This window comes from Lissotriton vulgaris, chromosome 3_1 (assembly GCF_964263255.1).
Source record: "Lissotriton vulgaris chromosome 3_1, aLisVul1.2, whole genome shotgun sequence".
In the NCBI taxonomy this organism is placed as follows: domain Eukaryota; kingdom Metazoa; phylum Chordata; class Amphibia; order Caudata; family Salamandridae; genus Lissotriton; species Lissotriton vulgaris.
The window spans coordinates 331,967,160-331,983,680 of record NC_141689.1 but is presented as its reverse complement, the minus strand read 5'-3'; the positions used below and the strand labels follow the sequence as shown (position 1 = coordinate 331,983,680).

The window sequence follows — 16,521 nt, the reverse complement described above, 5'->3', positions numbered from 1 at the left end:
TTAGTAAAAAGTTATATGTATGCAGAGCATTTTGGAGTAGTCCCATCAAAAGCACATCTGGAACCAGAAAGAAGATATTTATTCACTATTCTACAAAGAGGGCGACATCATTCAGCAGCTTCCTCATGTCTGGTTATCCTAACGGAGTGGCTGCAACAAATGCCATGGACACTACAATCTTGCATTAGATTCGAAATCCCACATAAAACCCCTCAAATTCACATTTCCATTAGCAGAGTAAAATATTTTAGAGAACAGGCGAACTCTTTTTTTTTAATCTTACTGGCCATGGCTTGTGGAGTACATCTAAATAACAGATGATAACTTTTCAAATACATATCAGTCACGCATTCTTTAACTAGGCTTCGAAACAGTACCATAAATCGATCAGCTGACTAGCAATGTATTGAACAGATAGACTAAGGGCCTGGAATGATGTATGGAATTTTTTGCAATCAATAAAACTCACATCACCACCCTCCCCCCAAACCAGATTCTGGAATTTATTGAGCATGATCAAGCCTGCCTACACCGTGTACTAAGTACAGGAGAAAAATGGATAGATTTTTTGAAAGTATTCCCAAAATCTTCATGTCCCAGGACATAATGGTATTTTCTCCTCAAATCTCGCACAGGTTTGACCTGTTGAGATTTATCAGGAGATGTTGACTTTATCCCCCAAAAAAGGGCAGGGTTTATGCCAGGGTTGGAATTTAATGGGTTAGTTGTACTCCGGCACTAAGAATAGTCAATCCAAAGTATTCAGAAGCATAATGTTCTGAAAGCGTTGCTTGTGTATACTAAAACATTCTTGTTCGCTACAACATTTTTCGGTCTGGATTTTGACAACATAGCTGTTAAACAAACCTACTGTCTAATAAACTTAGATTGGGACTTGGGTCCACCCTTGTAAAAAATTGTTTTTTCTGGACCAGTCTTTCAGCCATTAGCTTTGGATTTTATCAATCACATCAACCCAAAGGAGAACTGACCCTCTTGACTGCTAGAGTGTTTAATTAAACCGCCAATGGAGTGGTTTCTTTGGATCCATGAATGACTATTTTCGAATTACAGTCTTCTGTCAGCTGCTCAAGCCTCCTTCCACTTCCCTATCTTGTATTAGCCTTGGTTGCTGTCGCACTTCTTAGAGACCCCCCCCCCCTGAGTTTCACCCCCACCCAGAGTTTCATCCCCCCCCACACCGGTCTTTTCCCAGTGTGTCACTCCCCGTTATCAGGTGTCGCTTGTTTCTCCTATGCACACCTCTCTTTCCTACTTTTGACCCCTCTCTTTCTTCCCCGAGTGTTGCTCCCAATTCCTTACAGCAGCTTCTCATCAGTGTCACAAAAAAATAAAAGCCAGACAATAAATATGTCGCCCTTCCCTTTATTACAATACTTTCAAAGTGAAGTGAATGTTGAGTGATAAGGGAGCTTGGTACTCATTGTTTCCATGACACAGAAAGAAACTAAGGACTATATCATTAGACCTTAGTTTCATAAGAAAGCAAAAACAGGACAGTAATGAAGACAATGGATCTTTCAATATAGTTTATACTTAATTTTTTCTATTTGTTTGGTTTTAATGTTGACAATGCTTGTTACTTAGGAGAAAGTCGTTTTATGTTATAAGATCCCAGCTACATTATATTCAAACTACAATTTTCGGAACACTTAAACTATGCTAAGATGCCTCTCACCGTAGAATTTCATCCGACAGCACCAGTCCCTCCAAGCTCAGGTTTTGCATTTTATGGCAACGGCAAAGGATGCTGTGCAGAGCAGCAGTGCTTATTGTGCAGTTCGAAAGATCCATATGTTGAATACGCAGAGGGCTAACAAAGAGAAGAAAGTAAACTTTAACAATGGTTAAGGGACGGTACAGTTAACTTTCAGAAAATGGTTACACTAACCGAAGATAAAAGCAAGCAGCTAAATTAGGAGTTAACCTACTTGCTGTAGGCATCTGCCTAGAATGTATATGAATAGATGTACAATTAAGAAAATAACATCCTCAGGCAACAAGATCACGAAAAGGTAACTCACCTGTAACTGCATCACCCTACGATGAAAGGACTCAGTGTACATGAGACCAACATTTAAAAAATAGATTCATTTTATTGATATATTTTGGTCTCTTGCAAATTCCTCAATCCAGCCATAATAACAAGCATTGGCAAAATAGCCAATAGGTTATGCCTATGTGAGAGTTATTTGCTTTGTCAAATTCTTTTTTTTTTTGCATATTACACAGCAGCGTGAGCCAGCACTAACCACGTCATAGCACTTTTTTTCTTTAAGCCATGTTGCACAGCAACGTGCGTGCAACATGTAAACAACATTGACAAAGTCAATAGTTCTCACTTGGCTGATGCCCATTAGCTTTGCTAATGCTTGTTTTTCCTCACCGTGGCATGGAGGTATTTTATTATTTACTTCCTTCCCCTTCAGCTACTCTCAACAAATATCAATCAAATCCCAAAGACAAAACATGAATAGGGTGAAATGTATCCGTCATTAATAAGCATCTTTGAGAGATATATATTTTTGTTGGCAAAGTCACATTCAAAGTGCCACTGCCTAAAAAATTACTTACACAACCGGAAGATTTTGTTAGAGGGGGCAGATTTCACCCCACTTAGCCCTACAAGGACCAGCGATGAATCAATATAGAGAGTTTAGTTCCATAGTCGCTAACATCACACATACACTCCTTATGACACTTTAAGAACAGCCGTATTTCCCTGGCTCGCCTACCCCACACACCCCTCCCCCAGTAGGAGGATCAAAGGCCTCCCCACACACCAGTCATTACCAGCGTTTGACACAGTTTCTGGGAAAAGAAAGGGAGAGGGTGTGTACCTGTTAATTAGACCATGTCCACAGAAGCAGAGGAGGGGGGCTAGACCTCAGGCGTAAACACAAGAGTTTTGGGGAAAGGAATCAGGCAGATGTCACCATATTGGGTTGTCCTAGAATGCTGGGCAGTAGGGTTAAGAAAGTGGTAGAGTGATGACATGAAGCACTCTAGGATTGGTGCCTGGGTTCTAGACTTTTCCACCCCCACTTAAAAACCCATGCACAAGGGAGGCACAAATGGGAAGAAACAAGACCTGGCACAGACAACAGCCAATGAATGCCTAGCTGGAAGGAGAAGCTACCAGATGCCCTGCAAGGATGGACTTTGGGAGTCGGATTGCAGCTGACTCTGGACTACATTGGGGGTCTCCAGGGCCAGTGGCACTCGCTCCTATATACCACTGAGGAACAGTTGGGGGAAATTGGCCTGATTGAGGGGGACTTTCCTGGGACTTCGGTGGACTAGCCCTTGGATCCACTGACACAAATGCGACCTTCAGGAAGCCAGGAGGCCCTGGTGAGCGCGGCAGGGAAGGTGTTTAGCTGGCTGTCGGCATAAGGCAGGGCAACACTCTCCCATAAAAAGGAGACGAGCACCAGAAGCCAGGCAGGGGACAGGTCTGGAATAGGGTGCTAGAGAATCAAGCTTCCCACGGAAAGCACCCTTTAGATGCCAGGAGACCTGAGGAGAATGCTCATGGTGGCTAGGGCTAGCTCACAGAATGAATACAAGCCAAAGATTGGCCTAGGGTTGAACTTACAAGCATTACAAGCGTGGTGAAACCCTGAGCAAACGTCTGGCCCAGAGGCACCATCTCTTATGGTCCACCATAAAAGGGAAAAGTACAAGAAAATCAGGAGCCGCCAATCAAAATACTGCACAAGCATGCAATTTTACCATAAACATCTAGAGGGACTAAACATTAGAACTTACTTCCACTTGGAAAGAGTACATTAAAGCAGTGTTTCCATATTTGTGAGTCGTAAGCCGATTTTGGGCGGGTCATGAAGGTCCAGGCAATAACTTAGGATGCCTTCAAATTCCATATTTATGTTGTCACACTTGCTTTGCTTCTAAGAGGTCAGACTATGCCTTTTACTGCTTGTTTTGTTTTTGTTTTTAATGTGGGACTGGCGTTTACAAACTCCTCTAACTTTGTAGTCAGAGAAAGTAAAGTGAATTATGGGAAATTTTTGCTGGGGTACGTGAAGTGCGAAGAAAGATTGTAGGAGGTCATTTTTTTGGTAACACAAACAAATGTTAATACCTGTTTGAACTCCACACATTCAGTAGTTAGGAAAGCAAAAAAAAATAATCAAGAAACTTTACTTGGTGATGCACACATTGTAATTATTCAATGAAACAAGATTTCCACACATTTGAGTGCAATATAGTTTTATTAGTACAACCCTGACTGCGGATTCTGAGACCATTTCAATGAAAAATGCGGTCAGTGAACGAAAGTGCGCTACCACACAATGCTTCTGTTATATTACGAAATCAATCGCCTCATGTCTATTAAAGCGAGCTGGGATCCGAAAGATGGGCGTACTGAGTGGGTTGCAGTTCTAAAATGTTCAGGAAGCACTGCATTAACCCTTTCCTTGCTGCCGTCGGCGACGGCAGCACTACCTCCCCAGTGCTGCCGTTGGCCAATGGCCGACGCGGCCCCGCCCGCGCACGGAAACGCCCGCACCGCGGCGGAATTACCGCTGCGGTTAACGGGTTAAAGGCATCAGAAGAATGAAGACCTTTTCCTATCAAATTATAAAAATTCAACCTGACAACCATGGAGTGTGGCAGCTTAAATTATTAATTAGAGACAATAGCTCGCAATCTCAAGCAGACAGGTGGAATGCAAATGCTACTTACCAGTATGCATCTGTTTTTGGCATGTAGGGCTGCTGACATTCATATCTGTGCATAGATCGCCGCCTAGTGTTGGGTCCGGATGATTGCACATTGTTGTCCTGGAAGAGTCTTCGAAGTATCACGAGATAGGTGGCTCCTCCCCTGGACTACAGTGCGCATGGGCATCGCCTCCATCCCCAGATTGTTTTTAGCCATTGGCAGAGATGGAGTGAAGTATGTGAGTGATGACCATGCTATGAGCATATATATAAATATATGAATACTGCAGCTGCTACAGGCGCCGGGGAGGAGGGTGGGCGATATGAATGTCAGCAGCCCTACATGCCAAGAACAGATGCATACTGGTAAGTAGCATTTGCAGTTCGAGGCATGTGGGCTGCTGAATTCATATCTGCGCATAGATTACATAGCAGTCCTCCCATTATTGGCGGCCGCCCGTGCCAGCTGCAGCAGTCTGAAAAAGTGTTTTGAGAACAGCCTGACCAACAGCTGCCTGCTGTTTGGAGTGTACGTCTACACAGTAATGTTTAGTAAAAGTATGTGTGGTAGACCATGTGGCTGCTCTACAAATATCTTCTAAGGGAATGTTACCTAGGAAAGCCATAGAGGCCCCCAACTTTCTGTTGGAGTGGGCTCTTGGTGGAATTGTGATAGTGCGTTTAGCCTTAGCGTAACAGATGTGAATGCATTTCACGATCCACCTAGCGATACCAGCTTTGGAGATAGCGTTTCCCTTGTGGTGTGAGGCAAATGCAACGAAAAGTTGCTTGGTCTTACGAAAATCCTTTGTCCTGTCAATGTAGTACATTAAGGCTCTTTTAACGTCAAGGGTGTGGAGCATCCGCTCCGCCAGCGACTCTGGGTTTTGAAAAAACACTGGCAACTCAATTGTCTGGTTCATGTGGAATTGAGATACAACCTTGGGTAAGAATTTAGGGTTAGTGCAGAGCACCACCCTGTTAGCGTGTACTTGGAAGAAAGGTTCTTGGATGGTGAACGCCTGCAACTCACTAACCCTCCGTAGCGATGTAATTGCTACTAAGAAAGCCACCTTCCAAGTCAGAAACTGAAGCTCACAAGAGTGCAGTGGCTCAAAGGGAGGACCCATCAGCCTTGTAAGAACCACATTGAGGTTCCATTCCGGAGCTGGTGGTGTCCGTGGTGGAATGACCCTTTTGAGTCCTTCCAGAAAAGCCTTGATAGCAGGGACCTTAAAAAGTGATAGGTGTTGCCTATTCTGGAGGTATGCTGCCATTGCAGACAAGTGAATGCGGATGGAAGAATACGCCAAATTGCATTGGTACAGGTGGAACAGGTAACAAATGATATTCTGAATGGAAGCATCTAGCGGGTCAATATCGTGGTTTACACAGTAAATGACAAACCGCTTCCATTTAGCCGTATAACAAGCTCTAGTAGTGGGCTTCCTTGCCTCCCGAATGATGTCCATGCAATCGGGGGGAAGATTGAGGTAGCCAAACTCTAGGACTTCAGGAGCCAGATCGCCAGGTTGAGCTGTTGCGGATCTGGGTGCTGAATGTCGCCATGGCTCTGCGTCCGAAGGCTGGGAGTGAGATGACGCCTTTGATGCGGTACCACGGAGAGTTCCAGAAACGTGGTGTACCATGGTTGGCGAGCCCACGTTGGAGCAACCAGGATGAGAGTCATCGAGTGCTGCCTGCCACCAGCGGTATCAGAGGTGCTGGGGGAAAAGCGTACGCAAATCTGCCTGACCAGTTCATCCACATCGCATTGCCCTGCGATTGCGGGTGTGGGAACCTGGCGGCGAAGCTTTGGCATTTTGCGTTCTCCTTTGTGGCGAACAGGTCTATCTCTGGATGACCCCACCTTTGGAAGTACGGTTGGAGTACTGATGGATGTATCTCCCACTCGTGCATTTGGTGGCTGTGCCTGCTGAGCAGGTCCGCCATCTGGTTGTCCTTGCCCGGGAGATGCTCCGCCATGAGGAAGATGTTCCTCTGAATGGCCCACTTCCACATGCTCTGAGCCAGATGAGACCGCTGCGGAGAGTGTGTGCCCCCCTGCTTCTGAATGTAGTACATGGCCGTCATGTTGTCCGTCCGGATCAACACGACCTTGTTGCACAGATGTACTTTGAATGCCTTCAAGGCCATGAAGATTGCCATCAGTTCCAAAACGTTGATGTGCATCTTTCTTTGCTGTAGTGTCCATAGTCCCTGCACTGTGTAGTGGAGTACATGCGCTCCCCATCCCTGGAGAGAAGCGTCCGTTGTCAGGATAATCTGTGGCACAGGCTCCTGGAACGGTCGGCCCTTGCAAAGGTTTTGTGGATTCCACCAATGCAGAGAGTTGTATACCCGACCGCTCACCAACACTAGGTCTGTCAGTTGCCCATGAGCCTGAGTCCACTGACGTGCTAGGCACTCCTGAAGCGGACGCATATGTAGTCTCGCGTGCGGGACGATGGAGATGCAGGAGGCCATCATGCCTATCAACTGCATGAACACCTTCGCTGGAAGCGAGTGCTGAGGTCTGAATCGTTGGATCAGCGTTTGGATACTGGCGATTCTCACTGAATTTGGCTGCGCAGTGGCTGCCAGTGTGTCTATTGTCGCGCCCAGATACTGCCGTACATGGGCGGGTTGGAGATGGGATTTTGGATAGTTCAGCGAGAATCCCAGATCGTGCAGGAGATGAATGGTGCGGGACACGTGGTCGGCGCACTGCTGTTCTGACTTTGCCTGAATGAGCCAGTCGTCCAGATAGGGATAGACGTGGACGTTCTGGCGTCGTAGATGCGCCGCCACAGTCGCCAGGCACTTTGTAAAGACTCTTGGCGCTGTGGTGACCCCGAAAGGCAGAACCCTGAACTGGTAGTGCTGGTCTTGAATCGTGAATCTGAGGTACTTCTTGTGGGAAGGATGCAGGGGGATATGAAAGTATGCAATCTTGAGATCCAGCGTAGCCAGGAAGTCCCCCTGTTGAAGCAGAGGGAGGACCTGCTGCAACGTGAGCATATGGAAGTGCTCCGATAGAATGTACCAGTTGAGGGGCCTGAGGTCCAGGATGGGCCGGAGGGATCCGTCCTTTTTGGGGATTAGAAAGTACAGAGAGTAAACTCCTGTTCCCCTTTCTTGCAGTGGAACGAGTTCTATTGCCCCTTTTTGCAGCATGACTTGAACTTCCTGCTGCAACAAGTGCAAGTGCTCGCCGGACTTTGGACGGTTTCTTGGAGGTATGTTTGGTGGAGTGGAAGTAAGTTCCAGACAGTAACCGTACTGGATAAGAGATTTGACCCACCTGTCCGTGGTGATGGATTTCCACGCGGGCAGGAACTGCTGGAGTCTCCCCCCGACCGGTGTTGTGTGGTCGGGGGGCAGTGACAAGGCGTCACTGTTTGTTGGTGGAGGAGGACCTGGAGCTGTTTTCACGTCCCCTGCCTTTAACGTTGTTGCCCCTGTAACCACCTCTACCTTTGTTGGTGTATGAGGTTTGGGTGTTGCTCTTATAGTACTGCGTGGATTGCGATGCCTGACCCCTTGAGGTGCCTCTGTTATTGGAGCGGCGAAAGGAACCACCCCGAAACTGCTGAGACTGGAGGGCCCCCATAGACTTAGCAGTGTCCGTGTCTTTCTTAATTTTTTCAAGGGTCGCATCCACCTCGGGGCCAAACAGGTGGTCTGGATTAACTGTTTGGTTCAAGATGGTTGTCTGTACATCTGGTTTGAAGCCTGATATTCTAAGCCATGCATGTCTCCGCAGCAACACGCTAGTGTTGATCGCCCTGGAGGCAGTATCAGCCACGACCAGCGCACATTTGATGGAAGCGTTGGTGATCAGCTTCCCCTCCTGAATCAACATTTCACCTGCCTCCTTGTACTGATCAGGCAAGTGCTGCAGAAGTGTTTCTAGGGTGTCGTAGTGCGCCCTATCGTAGCGTGCAAGTAGGGCCTGCGTGTTTGAAATGCGCCAAATATTAGCTGCCTGCGCAGCAATTCGTTTCCCTGAGGCTTCAAATATTTTCGACTCTTTGTCTGGGGGAGGAGCGTCACCCGTGGTCTGCGAATTCGCCCGCTTACGTGCGTTGGATACAACCAAAGAATCCAGTGGCAAGTGTCCCTTGATGTACGTTGGATCCGAGGGCGCTGCCTTGTATTTTTTGTCAATATGAGGATTGATGACTCGCGCCCGAGTGGGCTCCCTGAAAACCTCTGGCGCGTGCTTCAGCACTCCCTTGAGAATAGGCAATGTCTTGACTGACTTCTCAGCCACTGAGAAAGTGTCAAACAGGAAATCGACATCCACAGGATCTGCATGTAGGTCGACATCATGATTAGCTGCAGCTCTCTCAATCAGAGCGTTGAAGGCTGCAGAGTCCTCTGTTGGAGAAGTCTTTGCTGCAAAAAGCTGCGGTTCATGACCCGACTGAGGGTCCTCAGGGTCGCCTCCGGCAGACCAAGGTTCATGTACCTCCTCTGGATCCGAGTATGCTGGATAAGTGTACTCGTCCTCCTCATCTCCGTCACCTTCCCCAGCGTTAGAATGTGTCGGTGAAAGTTCCAAATTATGTGGAGATGCAGGCTCTATAGGGGCAGAAGTACCCGCAGAGTCTTTATTGTTCTTGAGCGGAATACGAAAATGTTCCAACACCGGCTCCGAGGTGATTTTCCTTTTAAGGAGAGAGAGCTTCCCGGTATTGGCGTCGATGATAACCTCTCGACGCTCCTCATCTGCGAGTGGCTGGAGCCGAGGCTTCGGCACTACCAATGACGCCTTGGACGTTGACACCACCTTCAAAGGCACCCCGGCCCCATGCCTCGGAGCGAAAGCCTTCGGCGTCGTCTTCGGCGGCAGTGTGAAGTAGATAGGCGTCTGCGCCTTTGCCGGCTTTATTGTAGGCTTCGGCACCACATCCTTCGGTTCGGGAGCCACAGCGTCCTTCCGAATCCGCTGCAGGGACTCCACAACCTTTTTTGTTAAGGCCGGGGAGGGCTGGACCGGCTAGAGCGATTTCCCCGAGTCTGGAGTCGGGTCGGCGAAAGGCACGGTCTTCGGAGCCGACACATCACCATCCTTGGCCTTGACAGCCGGAGTCGGCGCAGCCAGAGCATTGGAGTCGTCCTGACGCTTCTTCGGAGCCTTGTTCGGGTCATCGACCTCGATCACCTTCGGCGCCGACGCGGCCGCGTCGGTCGTCTTCGCCTTCGACACCGGGGTCTTCGGGTCGGCCATCTTGGCGTGGCTCTTGATGTCGGCCATTTTGAATTTCTTAGACATTGAGGCCTCTGGAGCCTTCTGTCCCACCAGTGCGACTTTCACTTTCGGTTTCGAAACCGTAGGTGTGGACCTCGATGGCTTCACTTTCGTTTTCTTCAACGGGAGTGGCGCATCAGAAATGTCCGTGGCCGGGCCCGGAGGTGAGGCCGTGGGACGATTAATGAGGTCTTGGGTAAGGCCCGAAGGCGATCCCTCGACCTGGGCCGTATAGTGGGGGTTGACCCCTGAGTCAGTTTGAGGATGCTCCTCCTCCGAGCTATCCTCCACGGTGGCAATGGCCCCATCGTCGTCCCCTACCTCACCGACTACTTCATCAAACTCCTCGTCTCCCGCGTCATAGTTTTCTTCCTCCGACACCGGGCTAGAGTCCGAAACTTGAAAGACATTGTCGTCTCCAACGTCTTCTTCGAAGATGTTGTCTGGCGGGGGCGCCGATAACTGGGCCTGGAGCCCAGCGGCCCGACGAAGCTTGAGCGTCTTCTTACACCGGAACTTTGAGCAGGCCATACACCTGGCCTCATCATGGTCCGGAGACAAACATTTGTTGCACACTGGGTGCACGTCGAGGTGTGAATACTTTGAGGTGCACACCGGGCACCTCTTAAACTGAGTTCGTTCCATGCCTGGAGCGTCGTGTAGGCCCGTCCGCGCCGACAGCACGCGGAAGGGCAGCAAGAGTTCGGAGCTGAATAAACAGACAAACCCGAACGAAAGACAATACCGACGCCCAGCCTAAAGACCTTTTGGTCTCAAGTTAGAAAAGTTAAGCAACTATCGATTCCGACAGAGGGAACCGAAACACATCCGAACCCAATGGCGGAAAAAAACAATCTGGGGATTGAGGAGATGCCCATGCGCACTGTAGTCCAGAGGAGGAGCCACCTATCTCGTGATACTTCGAAGACTCTTCCAGGACAACAATGTGCAATCATCGGGACCCAACACTAGGCGGCGATCTATGCACAGATATGAATTCAGCAGCCCACATGCCTCGAACTAAAGGTTTAAGGGCTATCCACTAATAAAGTGGGCACCTAGCACCAGTCCAAACAAGCCTTATGGTGATTTAACCACTTGGATGCTAAGGGTGGTTCCTGCACAGCAATGTAATTTCCATTGAAATCAATGGAAACTCCATGACGAGTTACCCTTGTCATTAGCGGCGAAGAGGTTAAGAGGTCAAAAATAACCTTGAAAAGCTATCCAAGTGGTAGCTGTGGAGAGGAGCCTTCAGGCTTAGTCTTGAAGGAATGTTAAGCAGCTTGTTTTACCAGAATGTAACCTAGTATGGTTACATAAAAGAAGAACCACACAGTAGTAATAAAAATATGTATATATTGATATAACACTATCTAGTATGACATAGTATCTCCTACACTGAGATAATCATAAAACACACAATACTTAAGCACAGAAATGACAGTAAATAGCAATAATACACAGTGTGCTCCAGGTAGGGGTGTTGCGGGGGAGCAAACCATATACTAAGTAAGTGGTATAAGAAGCACAACTCGAGTCAAGACAGTGTCGAGAGGACATAGAATTGTTGGGACCCCAAGGAATCACCCAAGGTGAGTAGATAGGCACCCCACGGAGGACTGGTGCAGTGTGGGAACACGACTGCGTGCTCCTTACATTTCTATGGGAAATTAACGGTTGAAGTTTTAGAGTTTAAGAACCCTTCAAACTGGACTTCGAAGAAACCACGGGGAAGATAGGAGGTTGAAGAGCCACCCAACCTGTGGATACAGAGGTACCCAAGTTACCTAACCCACAGAAGCCGGGTGCATAAGTCATAAGTGGCGTCAGAAACAGCCTTCGTACCCAATGGAGGACTTTGAAGAAGAGCCGCTGCTGGAAGGAAGAAAAGTGTCAGTTCGAATACAAAGGTGGATTCTTGTCAAGAAGTACCTGAAAGAAGAGGGGACAGAGTCTGGGTCACTTGGGAGTGGCCTGGGGCTCGGTAGACGTCCGGTGCTTCAGGTTGGTTGATGGAGTCCTTGACTCTGCAGCTACAGGGACCAGGAGACGTCGAGTACGACCAGGAGCTAAATACGAGCTGTCCCACGAAGGATGTCGAGTGCTGAGGGGTCAGTGTCTGGCGGGAGCACCAACATGCCTAGGCAATGGTAACCCATGCAGAGGGTCAAGGATGTGTAAAGTTCGGACCAGCAAGGTACAGGAGACTCCCCAAACACAGGGGAGTCAGGCCATGCCTGGTGCAACCAGGGGAGCCCAGTAAAAGCAAAGTTGACCCTTAAGTGGACTCACAGGCCGGAGGCACAGGAGTCGCGAGAGTACCTCTAGCGATTTCACCAAACAACCCATGGAGCACTCAGTGCGAGGTGGTCGATGTCCTTGGTAGGAAATGGTGCCAGAGTTTGGGGCTACTCGAGCACAATGCACTTGTTTGGGAAATGCCAACAAGCATATGCACTTGCAAATGTACGCGAAGCACAGAAGTTCAGGTATTGCAGCCCCCATGAAGTATTCTGCCTATTGTTCTGCCTTCTTTCACTGCTCAGCTTGGCTCAGCAGCAGGAGGGTATAAATGGGACTAGAAGACTTGTATTGGGAACACCATGGACCTCACGAAGCTCCCATACTAGTTACTGGTGTGGGGGTACGATTACAACAGATATGACACAAAACACAACAGGGTTTGTTTCAGCCATTTTAGAGTTGGTCATCATGTGGTTGAATTATTCCACTCTATATGTCATAAATGGCTGCTTCATTGACAACCCGGGGGAATGGACTACGTAGGCTGCAGGAGTGTCCTGCTCATGCAGTGGCACCCTCTCACTTAGAACCAAGCACAGGCCTTCAGGATTGTTAAGGCCTGCTATAGGGGTAACTTATGGGTTTGAAGTGGGGTGATTATTAGATATAGTAAACCTATATCTTAAGTAAGTGGTGCATACACCAACTTACACAGGTTGCAATGGCTTACCTATAGTTCTATTTTGCATGGCCTCTAATGGGTGGCGTAATACATGGTTCAGCCCATGGGAGGCCTCTGGGGTACCTATGCCCTGGGTACAAGTGTACCATATACTAGGGACTGACAAGGGTACCCCAATATCAAATCTGGAGCGTACCCAAGTTCATAACAGTTTAGGGAGAAAGTAGATAGACTGGGATCCTGAATAGCAGGAACCCAGTCAGACTAGTCAAAAGCACAAGTTACTACTTGTGTAACGATATATCTGTAAGAGACATTAGTTAGTGATAGATTCCTTACCTTATAATATCCCCAGGTGTCAGACTGGATCTGGAAAATTTTGCGCAGCAATACCCATTGCGCGCCGGCAGGAGTCGTTAGCGCCGGAATGACGCCTGAGTACTTAGACATCGCTCATGCGGCTGACGTCAGTTCTGATACACAGCTTTTCTGCGCCAGATACGCAGAGCCATGATAGAACCAACACTGGTGCCATGAAACTAGGGCCCTGAAAGGGGATTGCCTTAACCCTACATATCAGTTCGCAGAACGGGGAGGATGGGTGGGTCGGTAAGGAATCTATCACTAACTAATGTCTCTTACAGATATATCGTTACACAAGTAGTAACTTGTGCATCTGAAAGAGACACGTTAGTGATAGATTCCTTACCTTAGAATAGATACCCCAGTAATACCAACCCCGGTGGTGGATCTGTGAACCAATAATCACACCAGAAAGTCCTGGAGGACAGAACGGCCAAAGAAGCCATCCCTCCGGACTTGGCTGTCCAGGCAATAATGTCTTGCAAACGTGTGCAGCAAGGCCCACGTAGCTGCCTGGCAAATATCCTGCAAGGGCACTCCTCTCCCCAGGGCAGTGGTAGTCGCCATGGCCAGAGTAGAATGAGCCCGTAATCCCACAGGGGTTCCTTCTTTGCCAAGGAGTAACACGCCTGGATACACAAGATGATCCACCGCAAGATGGTCCGCTTGTGCACCGCCTTTCCCTTCTTAGCGCCCACGCAACCAACAAATAGTTGGTCATCCACCCGTAACCGGTGTGTGCGAATCAAATAGTAAGAGAGCGCACGTTTTAGGTCCAGACGGCGGAGCCCCTCTTCCTCTTTCGAGGGATGCGGAGGCGATAAGAAAGTGGGCATGGTAATGGACTGCCCGATGTGGAAGGCCGTGACAACCTTGGGCAGGAACGAATGTCTTTTCCGCAACACAACCTTGTCCGGATGAACAGAGAGGAAAGGATGTGTAGAAGAAAGAGCCTGGAGCTCACTCACTCTCCTGGCAGAGGTGATGGCAACCAGGAAAACAGTCTTCAAGGTAAGAAGACGGAGAGGACAGTTATGGAGCGACTCAAAGGGAGCAGACATTAGGTAGGTAAGTGCAAGATTCAACTCCCACTGGGGCATCACGAAAGGAACAGGAGGGAACATGTGTGTGATGCCCTTCAGAAACCTATTTACAATTGGGGACTTGAACAAGGAAGGCTGATCAGGGAGCCTTAAGAAGGCGGAAAGGGCAGAAAGGTAGCCCTTGATAGTGCCCAGAGCAGAGCCCGACTGGGCAAGAGAAAGAAGGAAGAGGAGAACCTCAGAAAGGGGTGCAGAGAGTGGATCCACAGCCTTTGCTGTGCACCATGCCACAAATCTGTTCCACCTGCAGGCGTATACCGACTTCGTGGAGGGACGCCTGGCTGCCAGAATGACATTACAGACTTCGGGAGGCAAGTCAAATGGCCTCAACTGTCGACGCTCAATCTCCAAGCTTGTAGGTGGAGACTGGACAGGTTCGGGTGGAGGACCGTCCCCTGCTGCTGCAATAGAAGGTCCTCCCGAAGAGGCAGACGAATCAGGGGATCAACTGACATGCTGAGTAGCTCGGGAAACCAGCATCTTCGTGCCCAGTCCGGAGCCACAAGGATAACCTGGGCCCGGTTGCGCCTGATCTTCAGCACTCTGGGCAGAAGTGGTATAGGCGGAAAGGCGTACAATAGACCGCAAATCCACTCGCTACGAAAAGCGTCTCTGAGCGAGTGCCGCCTTGGAAACTCCAACGCGCAGAACTGATGACATTGCGTGTTCTCTTCTGGGGCGAAAAGATCTAACCAAGGCTCTCCCCACTGCTGAAAGAGGCCTTGCGCCACATCCCAGTTCAGACGCCATTCGTGATCCATCATGCACCGACAGCTGAGTTCGTCCGCCCTGACGTTCAGGCAACCTGCCAGGTGTTGAACCACCAGGGTCACGTCCTGATGTTCCAGCCATTGCCAGAGGCGCAGAGCCTCCTGGCATAGGGTCCACGACCCCACCCCGCCCTGTTTGTTGCAGTACCACATGGTGGTGGTGTTGTTCGTGAACACCTGCACTACACTCCCCCGGACAGAGGGGAGAAATGCCTTCAGTGCAAGTCGGATCGCCCGCAGCTCCAGAAGGTTGATGTGGAGCTGGGACTCTGCCGGAGACCAGAGACCTCTGATCTCCGCCTCTCCCATGTGGCCTCCCCAACAACCCAGGAGGGACGCGTCTGTCACAACTACGTGCTCCGGGTGGGGTAGGGAGAGGGATCTGCCACTGACCCAATCGCGGTCAGTGAGCCACCACTGCAGCTGTTTTGCAGTGCCCTCCGAGATGAAGACATGGTCGGACAAGTTGCCCTGATGCTGGGCCCACTGAAACTTCAGGTCCCACTGCAGAGCCCGCATCCGCCACCGGGCGTGATGCACCAGAAGGATGCAGGAGGCCATCAGCCCCAGAAGCCGCAGCGTCAACCTGACCGAGACCCGGGATAAATGCTGAAAGATCGGAATCAGAGCCTGAATATCCCGAACCCGCTGTTCGGGTGGATAAACCCGAAACTGCGCAGAGTCCAGAACCGCTCCGATGAAGAGGAGCTTCTGAGAGGGACACAGGTGTGACTTAGGCACGTTGGAGAACCCCAGCAGATGCAGGAGATGGCTGACTGTCTGGGGCGAGCCCGCCTTCAACAACCAGTCGTTGAGGTAGGGAAAGACTCAAACCCCTAACCTGCGCAGATGGGCTGCGACCACCGCCATCACTTTGGTGAACACCCGTGGGGCGCTGGTAAGGCCGAAGGGGAGCACGGTAAATTGAAAGTGCTCGTGGCCTACCGTGAACCTGAGGTAACGCCGGTGGGCCAGCAGGACGGGGATGTGAAAATAAGCGTCCTGCAAGTCCAACACTACCATCCAGTCTCCTGGGTCCGGGGCAGCTAAGACCTGAGCAAGAGTCAGCATCTTGAACTTGCAGTTGAAGTTCCGTAGGACCAAGATAGGGCGTAGGCCCCCTTTGCCCTTCTTGGGTACCTGAAAGTAGTGGGAGTAACAACCACACCCTACTTCTGGCCCAGGAACGTTCTTGATGGCCCCCTTTGGCCAAGAGCGCCGTGACTTCCTCTTGCAGAAGTTGCAAGTGATCCCCAGACACGCGGTGGAATTGCGCTGGAATGGCTGGAGGGGTCGCCTCGAAGGGGAGGGAGTAGACCCTTCGGACGATTTGCAGCACCCACCTGTCCGGCGTGACGGTGTGCCAGTGGAAGAGGTGATGGCGAACCCT

The 16,521-nt window shown here is 49.6% G+C and overlaps 1 protein-coding gene across 2 annotated transcripts in view; it reads right to left on the bottom strand.

The window, feature by feature from the left end:
- Window positions 1-16,521, bottom strand: part of SKP2 (S-phase kinase associated protein 2) — a 217,016-nt gene that overhangs the window by 22,931 nt on the left and 177,564 nt on the right. For both annotated transcript variants that reach the window (XM_086960536.1, XM_086960535.1), the window contains exon 5: window positions 1,700-1,834. In XM_086960536.1, coding sequence (XP_086816662.1) covers window positions 1,700-1,834 — 135 coding nt within the window. The remainder of the gene's footprint in view (window positions 1-1,699; window positions 1,835-16,521) is intronic.